General features: G+C 50.2%; 1 protein-coding gene across 1 annotated transcript in view; it reads right to left on the reverse strand.

Moving 5' to 3' along the window:
- Nucleotides 1-23,668, reverse strand: part of LOC140389188 (hemicentin-1-like) — a 252,044-nt gene extending 228,376 nt beyond the window's left edge. Inside the window, exon 1 of the mRNA XM_072473350.1 lies at nucleotides 23,413-23,668. Within this exon, the coding sequence (XP_072329451.1) occupies nucleotides 23,413-23,473 (61 nt within the window). The 5' untranslated portion in view covers nucleotides 23,474-23,668. The remainder of the gene's footprint in view (nucleotides 1-23,412) is intronic.
- Between the last annotated feature and the right edge of the window lie 1,273 nt (nucleotides 23,669-24,941).

The raw sequence follows: 24,941 nt of genomic DNA on the forward strand, positions 1-24,941 counted from the left end.
CCGTCACACGCAGCAATTCATCAACCGTTAATGGGTTAGCGTCACCGTCACACGGAGCAATTCATCAACCGTTAATGGGTTAGCGTCACCGTCACACGCAGCAATTCATCAACCGTTAATGGGTTAGTGTCACCGTCACACGGGGCAATTCATCAACCGTTAATGGGTTAGCGTCACCGTCACACGGAGCAATTCATCAACCGTTAATGAGTTAGCGTCACCGTCACACGGAGCAATTCATCAACCGTTAATGGGTTAGCGTCACCGTCACACGCAGCAATTCATCAACCGTTAATGGGTTAGTGTCACCGTCACACGGAGCAATTCATCAACCGTTAATGGGTTAGCGTCACCTTCACACGGAGCAATTCATCAACCGTTAATGGGTTAGCGTCACCGTCACACGGAGCAATTCATCAACCGTTAATGGGTTAGCGTCACCGCCACACGCAGCAATTCATCAACCGTTAATGGGTTAGCGTCACCGTCACACGGGGCAATTCATCAACCGTTAATGGGTTAGCGTCACCGTCACACGGAGCAATTCATCAACCGTTAATGGGTTAGCGTCACCGTCACACGCAGCAATTCATCAACCGTTAATGGGTTAGTGTCACCGTCACACGGAGCAATTCATCAACCGTTAATGGGTTAGTGTCACCGTCACACGGAGCAATTCATCAACCGTTAATGGGTTAGCGTCACCGTCACACGCAGCAATTCATCAACCGTTAATGGGTTAGTGTCACCGTCACACGGAGCAATTCATCAACCGTTAATGGGTTAGCGTCACCTTCACACGGAGCAATTCATCAACCGTTAATGGGTTAGTGTCACCGTCACACGGAGCAATTCATCAACCGTTAATGGGTTAGTGTCACCGTCACACGCAGCAATTCATCAACCGTTAATGGGTTAGCGTCACCGTCACACGGAGCAATTCATCAACCGTTAATGGGTTAGCGTCACCGTCACACGCAGCAATTCATCAACCGTTAATGGGTTAGCGTCACCGTCACACGCAGCAATTCATCAACCGTTAATGGGCCAGTGTCACCGTCACACGGAGCAATTCATCAACCGTTAATGGGCCAGTGTCACCGTCACACGGAGCAATTCATCAACCGTTAATGGGTTAGTGTCACCGTCACACGGAGCAATTCATCAACCGTTAATGGGTTAGCGTCACCTTCACACGCAGCAATTCATCAACCGTTAATGGGTTAGCGTCACCGTCACACGCAGCAATTCATCAACCGTTAATGGGTTAGTGTCACCGTCACACGGAGCAATTCATCAACCGTTAATGGGTTAGCGTCACCGTCACACGGGGCAATTCATCAACCGTTAATGGGTTAGCGTCACCGTCACACGGAGCAATTCATCAACCGTTAATGGGTTAGTGTCACCGTCACACGGGGCAATTCATCAACCGTTAATGGGTTAGTGTCACCGTCACACGGAGCAATTCATCAACCGTTAATGGGTTAGCGTCACCGTCACACGGAGCAATTCATCAACCGTTAATGGGTTAGCGTCACCGTCACACGGAGCAATTCATCAACCGTTAATGGGTTAGCGACACCGTCACACGGGGCAATTCATCAACCGTTAATGGGCCAGCGTCACCGTCACACGCAGCAATTCCTCAACCGTTAATGGGCCAGCGTCACCGTCACACGGGGCAATTCATCAACCGTTAATGGGTTAGCGTCACCGTCACACGGAGCAATTCATCAACCGTTAATGGGCCAGTGTCACCATCACACGCAGCAATTCATCAACCGTTAATGGGTTAGCGTCACCGTCACACGCAGCAATTCATCAACCGTTAATGGGTTAGTGTCACCGTCACACGGAGCAATTCATCAACCGTTAATGGGCCAGTGTCACCGTCACACGCAGCAATTCATCAACCGTTAATGGGTTAGCGTCACCGTCACACGCAGCAATTCATCAACCGTTAATGGGTTAGTGTCACCGTCACACGGAGCAATTCATCAACCGTTAATGGGTTAGCGTCACCGTCACACGGGGCAATTCATCAACCGTTAATGGGTTAGCGTCACCGTCACACGGAGCAATTCATCAACCGTTAATGGGTTAGCGTCACCTTCACACGCAGCAATTCATCAACCGTTAATGGGTTAGCGTCACCGTCACACGCAGCAATTCATCAACCGTTAATGGGTTAGCGTCACCTTCACACGGAGCAATTCATCAACCGTTAATGGGCCAGCGTCACCGTCACACGCAGCAATTCATCAACCGTTAATGGGTTAGTGTCACCGTCACACGGGGCAATTCATCAACCGTTAATGGGTTAGTGTCACCGTCACACGGAGCAATTCATCAACCGTTAATGGGTTAGCGTCACCGTCACACGGAGCAATTCATCAACCGTTAATGGGTTAGCGTCACCGTCACACGGAGCAATTCATCACCCGTTAATGGGTTAGCGTCACCGTCACACGCAGCAATTCATCAACCGTTAATGGGCCAGCGTCACCGTCACACGCAGCAATTCATCAACCGTTAATGGGTTAGCGTCACCGTCACACGGGGCAATTCATCAACCGTTAATGGGCCAGTGTCACTGTCACACGGAGCAATTCATCAACCGTTAATGGGTTAGCGTCACCGTCACACGGGGCAATTCATCAACCGTTAATGGGCCAGTGTCACTGTCACACGGAGCAATTCATCAACCGTTAATGGGCCAGTGTCACCGTCACACGGGGCAATTCATCAACCGTTAATGGGTTAGTGTCACCGTCACACGGAGCAATTCATCAACCGTTAATGGGTTAGCGTCACCGTCACACGGAGCAATTCATCAACCGTTAATGGGTTAGCGTCACCGTCACACGGAGCAATTCATCACCCGTTAATGGGTTAGCGTCACCGTCACACGCAGCAATTCATCAACCGTTAATGGGCCAGCGTCACCGTCACACGCAGCAATTCATCAACCGTTAATGGGTTAGCGTCACCGTCACACGGGGCAATTCATCAACCGTTAATGGGCCAGTGTCACTGTCACACGGAGCAATTCATCAACCGTTAATGGGTTAGCGTCACCGTCACACGGGGCAATTCATCAACCGTTAATGGGTTAGCGTCACCGTCACACGGAGCAATTCATCAACCGTTAATGGGTTAGCGTCACCGTCACACGGGGCAATTCATCAACCGTTAATGGGCCAGTGTCACTGTCACACGGAGCAATTCATCAACCGTTAATGGGTTAGCGTCACCGTCACACGGGGCAATTCATCAACCGTTAATGGGTTAGCGTCACCGTCACACGCAGCAATTCATCAACCGTTAATGGGCCAGTGTCACTGTCACACGGAGCAATTCATCAACCGTTAATGGGTTAGCGTCACCGTCACACGCAGCAATTCATCAACCGTTAATGGGCCAGTGTCACTGTCACACGGAGCAATTCATCAACCGTTAATGGGTTAGCGTCACCGTCACACGGGGCAATTCATCAACCGTTAATGGGTTAGCGTCACCGTCACACGGGGCAATTCATCAACCGTTAATGGGCCAGTGTCACTGTCACACGGAGCAATTCATCAACCGTTAATGGGTTAGCGTCACCGTCACACGGAGCAATTCATCAACCGTTAATGGGTTAGCGTCACCGTCACACGCAGCAATTCATCAACCGTTAATGAGTTAGCGTCACCGTCACACGCAGCAATTCATCAACCGTTAATGGGTTAGCGTCACCGTCACACGCAGCAATTCATCAACCGTTAATGGGCCAGTGTCACCGTCACACGCAGCAATTCATCAACCGTTAATGGGTTAGCGTCACCGTCACACGGAGCAATTCATCAACCATTAATGGGCCAGCGTCACCGTCACACGGAGCAATTCATCAACCGTTAATGGGTTAGTGTCACCGTCAGACGGGGCAATTCATCAACCGTTAATGGGTTAGCGTCACCGTCACACGGAGCAATTCATCAACCGTTAATGGGTTAGCGTCACCGTCACACGCAGCAATTCATCAACCGTTAATGAGTTAGCGTCACCGTCACACGCAGCAATTCATCAACCGTTAGTGGGTTAGCGTCACCGTCACACGGGGCAATTCATCAACCGTTAATGGGTTAGCGTCACCGTCACACGGAGCAATTCATCAACCGTTAATGGGCCAGTGTCACCGTCAGACGCAGCAATTCATCAACCGTTAATGGGTTAGCGTCACCGTCACACGGAGCAATTCATCAACCGTTAATGGGTTAGTGTCACCGTCACACGCAGCAATTCATCAACCGTTAATGGGTTAGCGTCACCGTCACACGCAGCAATTCATCAACCGTTAATGGGTTAGCGTCACCGTCACACGGAGCAAATCATCAACCGTTAATGGGTTAGCGTCACCGTCACACGGAGCAAATCATCAACCGTTAATGGGTTAGCGTCACCGTCACACGCAGCAATTCATCAACCGTTAATGGGTTAGCGTCACCGTCAGACGCAGCAATTCATCAACCGTTAATGGGTTAGTGTCACCGTCACACGGAGCAATTCATCAACCGTTAATGGGTTAGCGTCACCGTCACACGGAGCAAATCATCAACCGTTAATGGGTTAGCGTCACCGTCACACGCAGCAATTCATCAACCGTTAATGGGTTAGTGTCACCGTCACACGGAGCAAATCATCAACCGTTAATGGGTTAGCGTCACCGTCACACGCAGCAATTCATCAACCGTTAATGGGTTAGCGTCACCGTCATACGCAGCAATTCATCAACCGTTAATGGGTTAGCGTCACCGTCACACGGAGCAAATCATCAACCGTTAATGGGTTAGCGTCACCGTCACACGGGGCAATTCATCAACCGTTAATGGGTTAGCGTCACCGTCACACGCAGCAATTCATCAACCGTTAATGGGTTAGTGTCACCGTCACACGGGGCAATTCATCAACCGTTAATGGGTTAGCGTCACCGTCACACGGAGCAATTCATCAACCGTTAATGAGTTAGCGTCACCGTCACACGGAGCAATTCATCAACCGTTAATGGGCCAGTGTCACCGTCACACGGAGCAATTCATCAACCGTTAATGGGTTAGCGTCACCGTCACACGGAGCAATTCATCAACCGTTAATGGGTTAGCGTCACCGTCACACGCAGCAATTCATCAACCGTTAATGGGTTAGCGTCACCGTCACACGCAGCAATTCATCAACCGTTAATGGGCCAGCGTCACCGTCACACGGGGCAATTCATCAACCGTTAATGGGTTAGCGTCACCGTCACACGCAGCAATTCATCAACCGTTAATGGGTTAGCGTCACCGTCACACGCAGCAATTCATCAACCGTTATTGGGTTAGCGTCACCGTCACACGGGGCAATTCATCAACCGTTAATGGGTTAGCGTCACCGTCACACGCAGCAATTCATCAACCGTTAATGGGTTAGCGTCACCGTCACACGCAGCAATTCATCAACCGTTAATGGGTTAGCGTCACCGTCACACGGAGCAATTCATCAACCGTTAATGGGTTAGCGTCACCGTCACACGCAGCAATTCATCAACCGTTAATGGGTTAGTGTCACCGTCACACGCAGCAATTCATCAACCGTTAATGGGTTAGTGTCACCGTCACACGCAGCAATTCATCAACCGTTAATGGGTTAGTGTCACCGTCACACGCAGCAATTCATCAACCGTTAATGGGTTAGCGTCACCGTCACACGGAGCAATTCATCAACCGTTAATGGGCCAGCGTCACCGTCACACGCAGCAATTCATCAACCGTTATTGGGTTAGCGTCACCGTCACACGGAGCAATTCATCAACCGTTAATGGGTTAGTGTCACCGTCACACGGAGCAAATCATCAACCGTTAATGGGTTAGCGTCACCGTCACACGGAGCAATTCATCAACCGTTAATGGGTTAGCGTCACCGTCACACGCGGCAATTCATCAACCGTTAATGGGTTAGCGTCACCGTCACACGGAGCAATTCATCAACCGTTATTGGGTTAGCGTCACCGTCACACGCAGCAATTCATCAACCGTTAATGGGTTAGCGTCACCGTCACACGGAGCAATTCATCAACCGTTAATGGGTTAGCGTCACCGTCACACGGAGCAATTCATCAACCGTTAATGGGTTAGCGTCACCGTCACACGGAGCAATTCATCAACCGTTAATGGGTTAGCGTCACCGTCACACGGAGCAATTCATCAACCGTTAATGGGTTAGTGTCACCGTCATACGCAGCAATTCATCAACCGTTAATGGGTTAGCGTCACCTTCACACGGAGCAATTCATCAACCGTTAATGGGTTAGCGTCACCGTCATACGCAGCAATTCATCAACCGTTAATGGGTTAGCGTCACCTTCACACGGAGCAATTCATCAACCGTTAATGGGTTAGCGTCACCGTCATACGCAGCAATTCATCAACCGTTAATGGGCCAGTGTCACCGTCACACGCAACAATTCATCAACCGTTAATGGGTTAGCGTCACCGTCACACAGAGCAAATCATCAACCGTTAATGGGTTAGCGTCACCATCATACGCAGCAATTCATCAACCGTTAATGGGTTAGCGTCACCGTCACACGGAGCAAATCATCAACCGTTAATGGGTTAGTGTCACCGTCACACGCAGCAATTCATCAACCGTTAATGGGTTAGCGTCACCATCATACGCAGCAATTCATCAACCGTTAATGGGTTAGCGTCACCGTCACACGCAGCAATTCATCAACCGTTAATGGGTTAGTGTCACCGTCACACGCAGCAATTCATCAACCGTTAATGGGTTAGCGTCACCGTCACACGGAGCAATTCATCAACCGTTAATGGGTTAGCGTCACCGTCAGACGCAGCAATTCATCAACCGTTAATGGGTTAGCGTCACCGTCACACGGAGCAAATCATCAACCGTTAATGGGTTAGTGTCACCGTCACACGGAGCAATACATCAACCGTTAATGGGTTAGTGTCACCGTCACACGGAGCAATTCATCAACCGTTAATGGGCCAGTGTCACTGTCACACGGAGCAATTCATCAACCGTTAATGGGTTAGCGTCACCGTCACACGGAGCAATTCATCAACCGTTAATGGGCCAGTGTCACCGTCACACGGAGCAATTCATCAACCGTTAATGGATTAGCGTCACCGTCACACGGAGCAATTCATCAACCGTTAATGGGCCAGTGTCACCGTCACACGCAGCAATTCATCAACCGTTAATGGGTTAGCGTCACCGTCACACGGAGCAATTCATCAACCATTAATGGGCCAGTGTCACCGTCAGACGGGGCAATTCATCAACCGTTAATGGGTTAGCGTCACCGTCACACGGAGCAATTCATCAACCGTTAATGGGCCAGTGTCACCGTCACACGGGGCAATTCATCAACCGTTAATGGGTTAGTGTCACCGTCACACGCAGCAATTCATCAACCGTTAATGGGTTAGCGTCACCGTCACACGGAGCAATTCATCAACCGTTAATGGGTTAGTGTCACCGTCACACGGAGCAATTCATCAACCGTTAATGGGCCAGTGTCACCGTCAGACGCAGCAATTCATCAACCGTTAATGGGTTAGCGTCACCGTCACACGGAGCAATTCATCAACCGTTAATGGGTTAGCGTCACCGTCACACGCAGCAATTCATCAACCGTTAATGGGTTAGCGTCACCGTCACACGGAGCAATTCATCAACCGTTAATGGGTTAGTGTCACCGTCACACGGAGCAAATCATCAACCGTTAATGGGTTAGCGTCACCGTCACACGGAGCAAATCATCAACCGTTAATGGGTTAGCGTCACCGTCACACGCAGCAATTCATCAACCGTTAATGGGTTAGCGTCACCGTCACACGCAGCAATTCATCAACCGTTAATGGGTTAGCGTCACCGTCAAACGGAGCAATTCATCAACCGTTAATGGGTTAGCGTCACCGTCACACGGAGCAATTCATCAACCGTTAATGGGTTAGCGTCACCGTCACACGGAGCAATTCATCAACCGTTAATGGGTTAGTGTCACCGTCACACGCAGCAATTCATCAACCGTTAATGGGTTAGCGTCACCGTCACACGGAGCAATTCATCAACCGTTAATGGGTTAGTGTCACCGTCACACGGAGCAATTCATCAACCGTTAATGGGTTAGCGTCACCGTCACACGGAGCAATTCATCAACCGTTAATGGGTTAGCGTCACCGTCACACGCAGCAATTCATCAACCGTTAATGGGCCAGTGTCACCGTCACACGGAGCAATTCATCAACCGTTAATGGGTTAGTGTCACCGTCACACGCAGCAATTCATCAACCGTTAATGGGTTAGCGTCACCGTCACACGGAGCAATTCATCAACCGTTAATGGGTTAGCGTCACCGTCACACGGGGCAATTCATCAACCGTTAATGGGCCAGCGTCACCGTCACACGGAGCAATTCATCAACCGTTAATGGGCCAGTGTCACCGTCACACGGAGCAATTCATCAACCGTTAATGGGTTAGTGTCACCGTCACACGCAGCAATTCATCAACCGTTAATGGGTTAGCGTCACCGTCACACGGAGCAATTCATCAACCGTTAATGGGTTAGCGTCACCGTCACACGGAGCAATTCATCAACCGTTAATGGGTTAGCGTCACCGTCACACGGAGCAATTCATCAACCGTTAATGGGTTAGCGTCACCGTCACACGGGGCAATTCATCAACCGTTAATGGGTTAGGGTCACCGTCACACGGAGCAATTCATCAACCGTTAATGGGTTAGCGTCACCGCCACACGGAGCAATTCATCAACCGTTAATGGGTTAGCGTCACCGTCACACGGGGCAATTCATCAACCGTTAATGGGTTAGTGTCACCGTCACACGGAGCAATTCATCAACCGTTAATGGGTTAGCGTCACCGTCACACGCAGCAATTCATCAACCGTTAATGGGTTAGCGTCACCGTCACACGGAGCAATTCATCAACCGTTAATGGGTTAGCGTCACCGTCACACGGAGCAATTCATCAACCGTTAATGGGTTAGTGTCACCGTCACACGCAGCAATTCATCAACCGTTAATGGGTTAGTGTCACCGTCACACGGGGCAATTCATCAACCGTTAATGGGTTAGCGTCACCGTCACACGGAGCAATTCATCAACCGTTAATGGGTTAGCGTCACCGTCACACGGAGCAATTCATCAACCGTTAATGGGTTAGCGTCACCGTCACACGCAGCAATTCATCAACCGTTAATGGGTTAGTGTCACCGTCACACGGAGCAATTCATCAACCGTTAATGGGCCAGCGTCACCGTCACACGGAGCAATTCATCAACCGTTAATGAGTTAGCGTCACCGTCACACGGAGCAATTCATCAACCGTTAATGGGCCAGTGTCACCGTCACACGGAGCAATTCATCAACCGTTAATGGGTTAGTGTCACCGTCACACGGAGCAATTCATCAACCGTTAATGGGTTAGCGTCACCGTCACACGCAGCAATTCATCAACCGTTAATGGGTTAGCGTCACCTTCACACGGAGCAATTCATCAACCGTTAATGGGTTAGTGTCACCGTCACACGGAGCAATTCATCAACCGTTAATGGGTTAGTGTCACCGTCACACGCAGCAATTCATCAACCGTTAATGGGTTAGCGTCACCGTCACACGGAGCAATTCATCAACCGTTAATGGGTTAGCGTCACCGTCACACGCAGCAATTCATCAACCGTTAATGGGTTAGCGTCACCGTCACACGGAGCAATTCATCAACCGTTAATGGGTTAGCGTCACCGTCACACGCAGCAATTCATCAACCGTTAATGGGCCAGTGTCACCGTCACACGGAGCAATTCATCAACCGTTAATGGGCCAGTGTCACCGTCACACGGAGCAATTCATCAACCGTTAATGGGCCAGTGTCACCGTCACACGGAGCAATTCATCAACCGTTAATGGGTTAGTGTCACCGTCACACGCAGCAATTCATCAACCGTTAATGGGTTAGCGTCACCGTCACACGGGGCAATTCATCAACCGTTAATGGGTTAGCGTCACCGTCACACGGAGCAATTCATCAACCGTTAATGGGTTAGTGTCACCGTCACACGGGGCAATTCATCAACCGTTAATGGGTTAGCGTCACCGTCACACGGAGCAATTCATCACCCGTTAATGGGTTAGCGTCACCGTCACACGCAGCAATTCATCAACCGTTAATGGGTTAGTGTCACCGTCACACGCAGCAATTCATCAACCGTTAATGGGCCAGCGTCACCGTCACACGGGGCAATTCATCAACCGTTAATGGGTTAGCGTCACCGTCACACGGAGCAATTCATCAACCGTTAATGGGCCAGTGTCACCGTCACACGCAGCAATTCATCAACCGTTAATGGGTTAGCGTCACCGTCACACGCAGCAATTCATCAACCGTTAATGGGTTAGTGTCACCGTCACACGGAGCAATTCATCAACCGTTAATGGGCCAGTGTCACCGTCACACGCAGCAATTCATCAACCGTTAATGGGTTAGCGTCACCGTCACACGCAGCAATTCATCAACCGTTAATGGGCCAGCGTCACCGTCACACGCAGCAATTCATCAACCGTTAATGGGTTAGTGTCACCGTCACACGGAGCAATTCATCAACCGTTAATGGGTTAGTGTCACCGTCACACGGAGCAATTCATCAACCGTTAATGGGTTAGCGTCACCGTCACACGGGGCAATTCATCAACCGTTAATGGGTTAGCGTCACCGTCACACGGAGCAATTCATCAACCGTTAATGGGTTAGCGTCACCTTCACACGCAGCAATTCATCAACCGTTAATGGGTTAGCGTCACCGTCACACGGAGCAATTCATCAACCGTTAATGGGTTAGCGTCACCGTCACACGGAGCAATTCATCAACCGTTAATGGATTAGCGTCACCGTCACACGGAGCAATTCATCAACCGTTAATGGGCCAGTGTCACCGTCACACGGAGCAATTCATCAACCGTTAATGGGCCAGTGTCACCGTCACACGCAGCAATTCATCAACCGTTAATGGGTTAGCGTCACCTTCACACGGAGCAATTCATCAACCGTTAATGGGTTAGCGTCACCGTCACACGGTGCAATTCATCAACCGTTAATGGGTTAGTGTCACCGTCACACGGAGCAATTCATCAACCGTTAATGGGCCAGTGTCACCGTCACACGCAGCAATTCATCAACCGTTAATGGGTTAGCGTCACCGTCACACGCAGCAATTCATCAACCGTTAATGGGTTAGCGTCACCTTCACACGGAGCAATTCATCAACCGTTAATGGGCCAGCGTCACCGTCACACGCAGCAATTCATCAACCGTTAATGGGTTAGTGTCACCGTCACACGGAGCAATTCATCAACCGTTAATGGGCCAGCGTCACCGTCACACGGGGCAATTCATCAACCGTTAATGGGTTAGCGTCACCGTCACACGGAGCAATTCATCAACCGTTAATGGGTTAGCGTCACCTTCACACGCAGCAATTCATCAACCGTTAATGGGTTAGCGTCACCGTCACACGCAGCAATTCATCAACCGTTAATGGGTTAGCGTCACCTTCACACGCAGCAATTCATCAACCGTTAATGGGTTAGTGTCACCGTCACACGGAGCAATTCATCAACCGTTAATGGGTTAGTGTCACCGTCACACGCAGCAATTCATCAACCGTTAATGGGTTAGTGTCACCGTCACACGGAGCAATTCATCAACCGTTAATGGGCCAGTGTCACCGTCACACGGGGCAATTCATCAACCGTTAATGGGTTAGTGTCACCGTCACACGGAGCAATTCATCAACCGTTAATGGGTTAGCGTCACCGTCACACGGAGCAATTCATCAACCGTTAATGGGTTAGCGTCACCGTCACACGGAGCAATTCATCAACCGTTAATGGGTTAGCGTCACCGTCACACGCAGCAATTCATCAACCGTTAATGGGCCAGCGTCACCGTCACACGCAGCAATTCCTCAACCGTTAATGGGCCAGCGTCACCGTCACACGGAGCAATTCATCAACCGTTAATGGGTTAGCGTCACCGTCACACGGAGCAATTCATCAACCGTTAATGGGCCAGTGTCACCATCACACGCAGCAATTCATCAACCGTTAATGGGTTAGCGTCACCGTCACACGCAGCAATTCATCAACCGTTAATGGGTTAGCGTCACCGTCACACGCAGCAATTCATCAACCGTTAATGGGTTAGCGTCACCGTCACACGCAGCAATTCATCAACCGTTAATGGGTTAGCGTCACCGTCACACGCAGCAATTCATCAACCGTTAATGGGTTAGCGTCACCGTCACACGGAGCAATTCATCAACCGTTAATGGGTTAGCGTCACCGTCACACGGAGCAATTCATCACCCGTTAATGGGTTAGCGTCACCGTCACACGCAGCAATTCATCAACCGTTAATGGGCCAGCGTCACCGTCACACGCAGCAATTCCTCAACCGTTAATGGGCCAGCGTCACCGTCACACGGAGCAATTCATCAACCGTTAATGGGTTAGCGTCACCGTCACACGGAGCAATTCATCAACCGTTAATGGGCCAGTGTCACCATCACACGCAGCAATTCATCAACCGTTAATGGGTTAGCGTCACCGTCACACGCAGCAATTCATCAACCGTTAATGGGCCAGCGTCACCGTCACACGGGGCAATTCATCAACCGTTAATGGGTTAGCGTCGCCGTCACACGCAGCAATTCATCAACCGTTAATGGGCCAGCGTCACCGTCACACGCAGCAATTCATCAACCGTTAATGGGTTAGCGTCACCGTCACACGCAGCAATTCATCAACCGTTAATGGGCCAGCGTCACCGTCACACGGAGCAATTCATCAACCGTTAATGGGCCAGCGTCACCGTCACACGCAGCAATTCATCAACCGTTAATGGGTTAGTGTCACCGTCACACGCAGCAATTCATCAACCGTTAATGGGATAGTGTCACCGTCACACGCAGCAATTCATCAACCGTTAATGGGTTAGTGTCACCGTCACACGGAGCAATTCATCAACCGTTAATGGGTTAGCGTCACCGTCACACGCAGCAATTCATCAACCGTTAATGGGTTAGCGTCACCGTCACACGGAGCAATTCATCAACCGTTAATGGGTTATCGTCACCGTCACACGGAGCAATTCATCAACCGTTAATGGGTTATCGTCACCGTCACACGGAGCAATTCATCAACCGTTAATGGGTTATCGTCACCGTCACACGGAGCAATTCATCAACCGTTAATGGGTTAGTGTCACCGTCACACGCAGCAATTCATCAACCGTTAATGGGTTAGCGTCACCGTCACACGGAGCAATTCATCAACCGTTAATGGGTTAGTGTCACCGTCACACGGAGCAATTCATCAACCGTTAATGGGCCAGCGTCACCGTCACACGCAGCAATTCATCAACCGTTAATGGGTTAGCGTCACCGTCACACGGAGCAATTCATCAACCGTTAATGGGTTAGCGTCACCGTCACACGCAGCAATTCATCAACCGTTAGTGGGTTAGCGTCACCGTCACACGGAGCAATTCATCAACCGTTAATGGGTTAGCGTCACCGTCACACGGAGCAATTCATCAACCGTTAATGGGTTAGCGTCACCGTCACACGCAGCAATTCATCAACCGTTAATGGGTTAGCGTCACCGTCACACGGAGCAATTCATCAACCGTTAATGGGTTAGCGTCACCGTCACACGCAGCAATTCATCAACCGTTAATGGGTTAGCGTCACCGTCACACGGAGCAATTCATCAACCGTTAATGGGTTAGCGTCACCGTCACACGGAGCAATTCATCAACCGTTAATGGGTTAGCGTCACCGTCACACGCAGCAATTCATCAACCGTTAATGGGTTAGCGTCACCGTCACACGGAGCAATTCATCAACCGTTAATGGGTTAGCGTCACCGTCACACGGAGCAATTCATCAACCGTTAATGGGTTAGCGTCACCGTCACACGCAGCAATTCATCAACCGTTAATGAGTTAGCGTCACCGTCACACGCAGCAATTCATCAACCGTTAATGGGTTAGCGTCACCGTCACACGCAGCAATTCATCAACCGTTAATGGGTTAGTGTCACCGTCACACGCAGCAATTCATCAACCGTTAATGGGCCAGTGTCACCGTCACACGCAGCAATTCATCAACCGTTAATGGGTTAGCGTCACCATCACACGGAGCAATTCATCAACCGTTAATGGGATAGTGTCACCGTCACACGCAGCAATTCATCAACCGTTAATGGGTTAGTGTCACCGTCACACGGAGCAATTCATCAACCGTTAATGGGCCAGCGTCACCGTCACACGCAGCAATTCATCAACCGTTAATGGGTTATCGTCACCGTCACACGCAGCAATTCATCAACCGTTAATGGGTTAGCGTCACCGTCACACGGAGCAATTCATCAACCGTTAATGGGATAGTGTCACCGTCACACGCAGCAATTCATCAACCGTTAATGGGTTAGTGTCACCGTCACACGGAGCAATTCATCAACCGTTAATGGGCCAGCGTCACCGTCACACGCAGCAATTCATCAACCGTTAATGGGCCAGTGTCACCGTCACACGCAGCAATTCATCAACCGTTAATGGGTTAGCGTCACCGTCACACGGAGCAATTCATCAACCGTTAATGGGTTATCGTCACCGTCACACGGAGCAATTCATCAACCGTTAATGGGTTAGCGTCACCGTCACACGGAGCAATTCATCAACCGTTAATGGGCCAGCGTCACCGTCACACGGAGCAATTCATCAACCGTTATTGGGTTAGCGTCACCGTCACACGGAGCAATTCATCAACCGTTAATGGGTTAGTGTCACCGTCACACGGAGCAATTCATCAACCGTTAATGGGCCAGCGTCACCGTCACACGGAGCAATTCATCAACCGTTAATGGGTTAGCGTCACCGTCACACGGAGCAATTCATCAACCGTTAATGGGTTAGCGTCACCGTCACACGCAGCAATTCATCAACCGTTAATGGGCCAGTGTCACCGTCACACGCAGCAATTCATCAACCGTTAATGGGTTAGTGTCACCGTCACACGCAGCAATTCATCAACCGTTAATGGGTTAGCGTCACCGTCACACGCAGCAATTCATCAACCGTTAATGGGTTAGTGTCACCGTCACACGCAGCAATTCATCAACCGTTAATGGGTTAGTGTCACCGTCACATGCAGCAATTCATCAACCGTTAATGGGTTAGCGTCACCGTCACACGGAGCAATTCATCAACCGTTAATGGGTTAGCGTCACCGTCACACGGAGCAATTCATCAACCGTTAATGGGCCAGCGTCACCGTCACACGGAGCAATTCATCAACCGTTAATGGGTTAGCGTCACCGTCACACGGAGCAATTCATCAACCGTTAATGAGTTAGCGTCACCGTCACACGCAGCAATTCATCAACCGTTAATGGGTTAGTGTCACCGTCACACGCAGCAATTCATCAACCGTTAATGGGTTAGTGTCACCGTCACACGCAGCAATTCATCAACCGTTAATGGGTTAGTGTCACCGTCACACGCAGCAATTCATCAACCGTTAATGGGTTAGTGTCACCGTCACACGCAGCAATTCATCAACCGTTAATGGGTTAGTGTCACCGTCACACGCAGCAATTCATCAACCGTTAATGGGTTAGTGTCACCGTCACACGCAGCAATTCATCAACCGTTAATGGGTTAGCGTCACCGTCACACGCAGCAATTCATCAACCGTTAATGAGTTAGCGTCACCGTCACACGGAGCAATTCATCAACCGTTAATGGGTTAGCGTCACCGTCACACGCAGCAATTCATCAACCGTTAATGAGTTAGCGTCACCGTCACACGGAGCAATTCATCAACCGTTAATGGGTTAGCGTCACCGTCACACGCAGCAATTCATCAACCGTTAATGGGTTAGCGTCACCGTCACACGCAGCAATTCATCAACCGTTAATGGGTTAGTGTCACCGTCACACGGGGCAATTCATCAACCGTTAATGGGTTAGCGTCACCGTCACACGCAGCAATTCATCAACCGTTAATGGGTTAGCGTCACCGTCACACGCAGCAATTCATCAACCGTTAATGGGTTAGCGTCACCGTCACACGCAGCAATTCATCAACCGTTAATGGGCCAGTGTCACCGTCACACGCAACAATTCATCAACCGTTAATGGGTTAGTGTCACCGTCACACGCAGCAATTCATCAACCGTTAATGGGCCAGTGTCACCGTCACACGCAGCAATTCATCAACCGTTAATGGGCCAGTGTCACCGTCACACGCAGCAATTCATCAACCGTTAATGGGTTAGTGTCACCGTCACACGCAGCAATTCATCAACCGTTAATGGGCCAGTGTCACCGTCACACGCAGCAATTCATCAACCGTTAATGGGTTAGCGTCACCGTCACACGCAGCAATTCATCAACCGTTAATGGGTTAGTGTCACCGTCACACGGGGCAATTCATCAACCGTTAATGGGTTAGTGTCACCGTCACACGCAGCAATTCATCAACCGTTAATGGGTTAGTGTCACCGTCACACGGGGCAATTCATCAACCGTTAATGGGTTAGCGTCACCGTCACACGCAGCAATTCATCAACCGTTAATGGGTTAGCGTCACCGTCACACGCAGCAATTCATCAACCGATAATGGGTTAGTGTCACCGTCACACGGGGCAATTCATCAACCGTTAATGGGTTAGCGTCACCGTCACACGCAGCAATTCATCAACCGTTAATGGGTTAGTGTCACCGTCACACGCAGCAATTCATCAACCGTTAATGGGCCAGTGTCACCGTCACACGCAGCAATTCATCAACCGTTAATGGGCCAGTGTCACCGTCACACGCAGCAATTCATCAACCGTTAATGGGTTAGCGTCACCGTCATACGCAGCAATTCATCAACCGTTAATGGGTTAGCGTCACCGTCACACGCAGCAATTCATCAACCGTTAATGGGTTAGCGTCACCGTCACACGCAGCAATTCATCAACCGTTAATGGGCCAGTGTCACCGTCACACGCAGCAATTCATCAACCGTTAATGGGTTAGTGTCACCGTCACACGGAGCAATTCATCAACCGTTAATGGATTAGCGTCACCGTCACACGGAGCAATTCATCAACCGTTAATGGGTTAGTGTCACCGTCACACGGAGCAATTCATCAACCGTTAATGGGTTAGCGTCACCGTCACACGGAGCAATTCATCAACCGTTAATGGGTTAGCGTCACCGTCACACGCAGCAATTCATCAACCGTTAATGGGTTAGTGTCACCGTCACACGGAGCAATTCATCAACCGTTAATGGGTTAGTGTCACCGTCACACGCAGCAATTCATCAACCGTTAATGGGTTAGCGTCACCGTCACACGGAGCAATTCATCAACCGTTAATGGGCCAGTGTCACCGTCACACGGAGCAATTCATCAACCGTTAATGGGTTAGCGTCACCGTCACACGGAGCAATTCATCAACCGTTAATGGGTTAGCGTCACCATCACACGCAGCAATTCATCAACCGTTAATGGGTTAGCGTCACCGTCACACGGAGCAATTCATCAACCGTTAATGGGTTAGTGTCACCGTCACACGGAGCAATTCATCAACCGTTAATGGGTTAGTGTCACCGTCACACGCAGCAATTCATCAACCGTTAATGGGTTAGCGTCACCGTCACACGGAGCAATTCATCAACCGTTAATGGGTTAGTGTCACCGTCACACGCAGCAATTCATCAACCGTTAATGGGTTAGCGTCACCGTCATACGCAGCAATTCATCAACCGTTAATGGGTTAGTGTCACCGTCACACGCAGCAATTCATCAACCGTTAATGGGCCAGTGTCACTGTCACACGGAGCAATTCATCAACCGTTAATGGGTTAGCGTCACCGTCACACGCGGCAATTCATCAACCGTTAATGGGTTAGCGTCACCGTCACACGGTGCAAGCGCACGATAGTGAGTTCCAGATCCCAGCAAGTTCACGATAGCGAGTTACTGATCCAGACAAACTCACGATAGCGAGTTCAAGATCCTGACCAGCTCATGAAAGCGAGTTCCAGATTGCGGCCTGCTCACAATAGTGAGTTCCAGGTCCTGGCAAGTTCACGATAGCATGTTCCAGATCCCAGCAAGCTCACGATAGCGAGATCCAGATCCCAGCAAGCTCACAGTAGCGAGTTCCATTTCCCAGCAAGCTCAATATTGCGTGTCCCAGATCCCGGCAAGCTTACAATAACGAGTTCCAGATCCCGGCAAGTTCACAATAATGAGTTCAAGATCCTGACAAGCTCACTAGAGCGAGTTCCAGATTGTGGCCTGCTCAGGATAGTGAGTTCCAGATCCCAGCAAGCTCACGATTGCGTGTCCCAGATCGCGGCAAGTTCACAATAGAGAGTTCCAGATCCCAGCAAGCTCACGATAGTGAGTTCCAGATTCCGGCAAGCTCGCAATAACGAGTTCAAGATCCTGACAAGCTCACGAGAGCGAGTTCCAGATTGCGTCCTGCTCACGATAGTGAGTTTCATATCCTGGCACGTTCACGATAGCATGTTCCAGATCCCAGCAAGCTCACGATTGCGTGTCCCAGATCGCGGCAAGTTCACAATAGAGAGTTCCAGATCCCAGCAAGCTCACGATAGTGAGTTCCAGATTCCGGCAAGCTCGCAATAACGAGTTCAAGATCCTGACAAGCTCACGAGAGCGAGTTCCAGATTGCGTCCTGCTCACGATAGTGAGTTTCATATCCTGGCACGTTCACGATAGCATGTTCCAGATCCCAGCAAGCTCAAGATCCAGATTCCAGCAAGCTCATGATCGCAAGTACCAGTTCACAGCAGGCTCACGATAGTGAGTTCCAGATCCCAGCAAGCTCAAGATCCAGATTCCAGCAAGCTCATGATCGCGAGTACCAGTTCACAGCAAGTTCACGATAGCGAGTTCCAGATCCCGGCAAGCTCACGATAGCGAGTTCCAGATCGACAGCGAGTTCCAGATCGATAGCGAGTTCCAGATCCCGGCAAGCTCACGATAGCGAGTTCCAGATCCCAGCAAGGTCATGATAGTGAGTTCCAGATCCCAGCAAGGTCACGATAGCGAATTCCAGATCCCAGCAAGCTCACGATAGCGAATTCCAGATCCCAGCAAGCTCACGATAGCGAGTTCCAGATCCCAGCAAGCTCACGATAGCGAGTTCCAGATCCCAGCAAGCTCACGATAGCGAGTTCCTGATCCTGACCTGCTCACGAGAGTGAGTTCCAGATCCCAGCAAGCTCACAATAATGAGTTCAAGATCCTGACAAGCTCACGAGAGCGAGTTCCAGATTGCGGCCTGCTCACGATAGCGAGTTCCAGATCCCAGCAAGCTCACGATAGCGAATTCCAGATCCCTGCAAGCTCATGATAACCAGTTCCACATCACGGAAAGCTCACGATAGCGAGTTCCAGATTGCGTCCTGCTCACGATAGTGAGTTTCAGATCCTGGCACGTTCACGACAGCATGTTCCAGATCCCAGCAAGCTCAAGATCCAGATTCCAGCAAGCTCATGATCGCGAGTACCAGTTCACAGCAGGCTCACGATAGTGAGTTCCAGATCCCAACAAGCTCACGATAGCGAGTTCCAGATCCCGGCAAGCTCACGACAGCGAGTTCCAGATCCCGGCAAGTTCAGGATAGCGAGTTACAGATCCCGGCAAGCTCACGACAGCGAGTTCCAGATCCCGGCAAGCTCACGACAGCGAGTTCCAGATCCCAGCAAATTCACGAGAGCGAGTTCCAGATCCCATAAAACTCACGAAAGCGAGTTCCAGATCCCAGAAAACTCACGAAAGCGAGTTCCAGATCCCGGCAAGCTCACGATAGCGAATTCCAGATCTCAGAAAGCTCATGATAACGAGTTCCAGATCCCTGCAAGCTCACGAGAGCGAGTTCCAGATCCCAGCAAGCTCATGATCGCGAGTACCAGTTTACGGCAAGCTCATGATAGAGAGATCCAGATCCCAGCAAGCTCACGACAGCGAGTTCCAGATCCCAGCAAGCTCACGACAGCGAGTTCCAGATTGCGTCCTGCTCACGACAGCGAGTTCCAGATCCTGGCACGTTCACGACAGCGAGTTCCAGATTGCGGCCTGCTCACGATAGTGAGTTCCAGATCCCAGCAAGCTCACAATAGTGAGTTCCAGATCCCAGCAAGCTCACGACAGCGAGTTCCAGATCCCAGCAAGCTCACGATAGCGAGTTCCAGATCCCAGCAAGCTCACGAGAGCGAGTTCTGGATCCCAGAAAACTCACGAAAGCGCGTCCCAGATCCCGGCAAGTTCACGACAGCGAGTTCCAGATCCGAGCAAGTTCACGAGAGCGAGTTCCAGATTGCGGCCTGCTCACGATAGTGAGTTCCAGATCCCAGCAAGCTCACAATAGTGAGTTCCAGATCCCAGCAAGCTCACGACAGCGAGTTCCAGATCCCAGCAAGCTCACGAGAGCGAGTTCTGGATCCCAGAAAACTCACGAAAGCGCGTCCCAGATCCCGGCAAGTTCACGACAGCGAGTTCCAGATCCCAGCAAGTTCACGAGAGCGAGTTCCAGATTGCGGCCTGCTCACGATGGTGAGTTCCAGATCCCAGCAAGCTCACGATAGTGAGTTCCAGATCCCAGCAAGCTCACGAGAGCGAGTTCTGGATCCCAGAAAACTCACGAAAGCGCGTCCCAGATCCCGGCAAGTTCACGACAGCGAGTTCCAGATCCGAGCAAGTTCACGAGAGCGAGTTCCAGATTGCGGCCTGCTCACGATAGTGAGTTCCAGATCCCAGCAAGCTCACAATAGTGAGTTCCAGATCCCAGCAAGCTCACGACAGCGAGTTCCAGATCCCAGCAAGCTCACGAGAGCGAGTTCTGGATCCCAGAAAACTCACGAAAGCGCGTCCCAGATCCCGGCAAGTTCACGACAGCGAGTTCCAGATCCCAGCAAGTTCACGAGAGCGAGTTCCAGATTGCGGCCTGCTCACGATAGTGAGTTCCAGATCCCAGCAAGCTCACGATAGTGAGTTCCAGATCCCAGCAAGCTCACGAGAGCGAGTTCTGGATCCCAGAAAACTCACGAAAGCGCGTCCCAGATCCCGGCAAGTTCACGACAGCGAGTTCCAGATCCCAGCATGTTCACGAGAGCGAGTTCCAGATTGCGGCCTGCTCACGATAGTGAGTTCCAGATCCCAGCAAGCTCACGATAGTGAGTTCCAGATCCCAGCAAGCTCACGAGAGTGAGTTCTGGATCCCAGAAAACTCACGAAAGCGCGTCCCAGATCACAGCAAGCTCACGATAGCGAATTCCAGGTCTCAAAAAGCTCATGATAATGAGTTCCAGATCCCTGCAAGCTCACGGGAGCGAGTTCCAGATTGCGGCCTGCTCACAACAGTGAGTTCCAGATCCCAGCAAGCCCACGATAGCGAGTTCCAGATCCCAGCAAGCTCACGATAGCGAGTTCCAGAACCTGCCAAGTTCACAATAGCGTGTTCCAGAACCCGGCAAGCTCACGAAAGCGAGATCCAGATCGCAGCAAGCTCACAATAACGAGTTCAAGATCCTGAAAAGCTCACGAGAGTCAGTTCCAGATTGCGGCCTGCTCACGATAGTGAGTTCCAGATCCTGGCAAGCTCACGATAGTGAGTTCCAGATCCTGGCAAGCTCACGATAGCGAGTTCCAGATCCCAGCAAGCGCACGATAGTGTGTTCCAAATCGCCTGGAATGTTGCCAGGGCTGGGGGCTGGTAGCTTTTGAGATGTTTGCGAATTTGGGGTGTGTTTCTTGGAACAGGGAAGACAGAGGGATGACATGATTGTGGTATTCAGGATTGTGAGGGTTAGAGATAGGTGGACAGGAGGATGCTCTTTCCCTTGGTAGAGAGTTCAAACACCAGAGACTCAAGCTGATGACAGAAAGATGAGAGGGGACATGAGGAAACATATTTTTACGCAGAAGGTAGTGATTGTCTGGAATGTGCTGCCCGAGTTGGTGGTGGAGGTAGAGACCCTGAACTCTTCTAAAAGGTATCTGGATCTGCACCTGAACTGCAGGACTGTAGGCCGTGTGCAGAAAGGCGGAATTAGAAAGGGACAGCACGGACAAACAGGTGGAATGGCCCCTTCTGGCTGTGTCATTGCTTCTCTGGTTCTAACAGCAAAAGAATCTAGAAGCAGAGGATTATGAGTTTGGTGGAGAAGAAAAGGTGGCAGAAGGAAAGTGGTTTTTATGCTGTGAGTGTTCAGGGTCTGGAATTTACCGCCTGAGAGTGAGGCGGAGGCAGATTTCATTGTGGTTTTCAAAAAGGACTTCGATAAGCACCTGAAGTTAAAGGGCTACAGGGAAAGGATGGGGGAATGGGACTAGCTGGTGTGCTCTTACACAGAAGCAGCGCAGAGTCAAAGGAGCTCATTCTGTGCTGGAGCCAATCGATGATTCAAACAGAGAGGCAGCAGCACGGCAGCACAGTGGTTAGCACAGTCGCTTCACAGCTCCAGGGTCCCAGGTTCGATTCCCGGCTTGGGTCACTGTCTGTGAGGAGTCTGCACATTCTCCCCGTGTGCGAGTGTGTTCCTCCCACAGTCTACAGTCCAAAGATGTGCGGGTTAGGTCGATTGGCCATGCTAAATTGCCTTTAGTGTCCAAAAAGGTTCGGTGGGGTTACTGGGTTATGGGGATAGGGTGGAGGCGTGGGCTTGGGTGGGGTGTTGTTTCCAAGGGCCGGTGCAGACTCGATGGGCCGAATGGCCTCCTTCTGCACTGTAAATTCTATGATTCAAACAGAGACTGCATTTCAAACTTACTTCCTGGCCCAGAAACATTGTGGAACATCCTGAGGTTGGGAAAGTTGTTGAATGGATTTCTTTCCTCCATCTTTACGAACCATTTCCAGTCAGTGGAAACGGGAGAGTTAGCATCCCGTCTGCCTGAACTGTTCCCAGGGTCAGTGGGCCATTAGGTTTCCCCACTACAACCCTGTGTCTGTGGGGGGACACTCCAGGATGGCTCAGAACTCCCTGCGCCAATCTCCTATACAGAACTCCAAAACCCCAAAGCTCCCTCAACACCGTTCCCATCTAACACTCCCAGGACAGGAGCAACAAGGGGTCACAGCACATTGTTTCGAGATCGACAGTCACCTACCTTCATCCCTCGATAGAGGCAACTGGAACTGTCACCAAACCTCACAACTTGGTTTATATTCCAGGTGTTTTTAACCAAAGACCCTCCTCGAATAGAAATACAGCAATAGCAGCCTTATATTCACAAAGATAAACGAGTTTTACCTAGTGACTGACTCAGGAGATTCTGTGTTGTGAGAAACACGAGGAAAAAATAAATCTTCATTTCACTCCAGACATCAGGAGAAGATGAAAGATCACATCATCAGTAATCTTGAGGAAGAGGGGGCGGGTGGAGGAGCGATATCCTGTCAGAGACGACAGCTCAGAGTACCAATCATTTTATTCTCTCATCAAAGTTCTGCTCGAGCTGACTCGCAACTGACCCATACCGAGAGAGCGAGAGTCTGCCGTAATCACCGGCACCTAGAGACAAAAATAATGTGGATCATTCACATACAGCTCAGAGACACACAATGTGGATCATTCACACACAGCTCAGAGAGACACAATGTGGATCATTCACACACAGCTCAGAGACACACAATGTGGATCATTCACACACAGCTCAGAGACACACAATGTGGATCATTCACACACAGCTCAGAGAGACACAATGTGGATCATTCACACACAGCTCAGAGACACACAATGTGGATCATTCACACACAGCTCAGAGACACACAATGTGGATCATTCACACACAGCTCAGAGAGACACAATGTGGATCATTCACTCACAGCTCAGAGAGACACAATGTGGATCATTCACACACAGCTCAGAGACACACAATGTGGATCATTCACACACAGCTCAGAGAGACACAATGTGGATCATTCACACACATCTCAGAGACACACAATGTGGATCATTTACACACAGCTCAGAGAGACACACAATGTGGATCATTCACACACAGCTCAGAGACACACAATGTGGATCATTCACATACAGCTCAGAGAGACACACAATGTGGATCATTCACACACAGCTCAGAGACACACAATGTGGATCATTCACACACAGCTCAGAGAGAGACAGAAAGTGGATCATTCACACACAGCTCAGAGAGACACACAATGTGGATCATTCACACAGAGCTCAGAGAGACACAATGTGGATCATTCACACACAGCTCAGAGAGACACAATGTGGATCATTCACTCACAGCTCAGAGAGACACAATGTGGATCATTCACACACAGCTCAGAGACACACAATGTGGATCATTCACACACAGCTCAGAGAGACACAATGTGGATCATTCACACACATCTCAGAGACACACAATGTGGATCATTCACACACAGCTCAGAGAGACACAATGTGGATCATTCACACACATCTCAGAGACACACAATGTGGATCATTTACACACAGCTCAGAGAGACACACAATGTGGATCATTCACACACAGCTCAGAGACACACAATGTGGATCATTCACATACAGCTCAGAGAGACACACAATGTGGATCATTCACACACAGCTCAGAGACACACAATGTGGATCATTCACACACAGCTCAGAGAGAGACAGAAAGTGGATCATTCACACACAGCTCAGAGAGACACACAATGTGGATCATTCACACAGAGCTCAGAGAGACACAATGTGGATCATTCACACACAGCTCAGAGACACACAATGTGGATCATTCACACACAGCTCAGAGACACACAATGTGGATCATT

Source organism: Scyliorhinus torazame, chromosome 14 (assembly GCF_047496885.1).
Source record: "Scyliorhinus torazame isolate Kashiwa2021f chromosome 14, sScyTor2.1, whole genome shotgun sequence".
Lineage (NCBI taxonomy): Eukaryota > Metazoa > Chordata > Chondrichthyes > Carcharhiniformes > Scyliorhinidae > Scyliorhinus > Scyliorhinus torazame.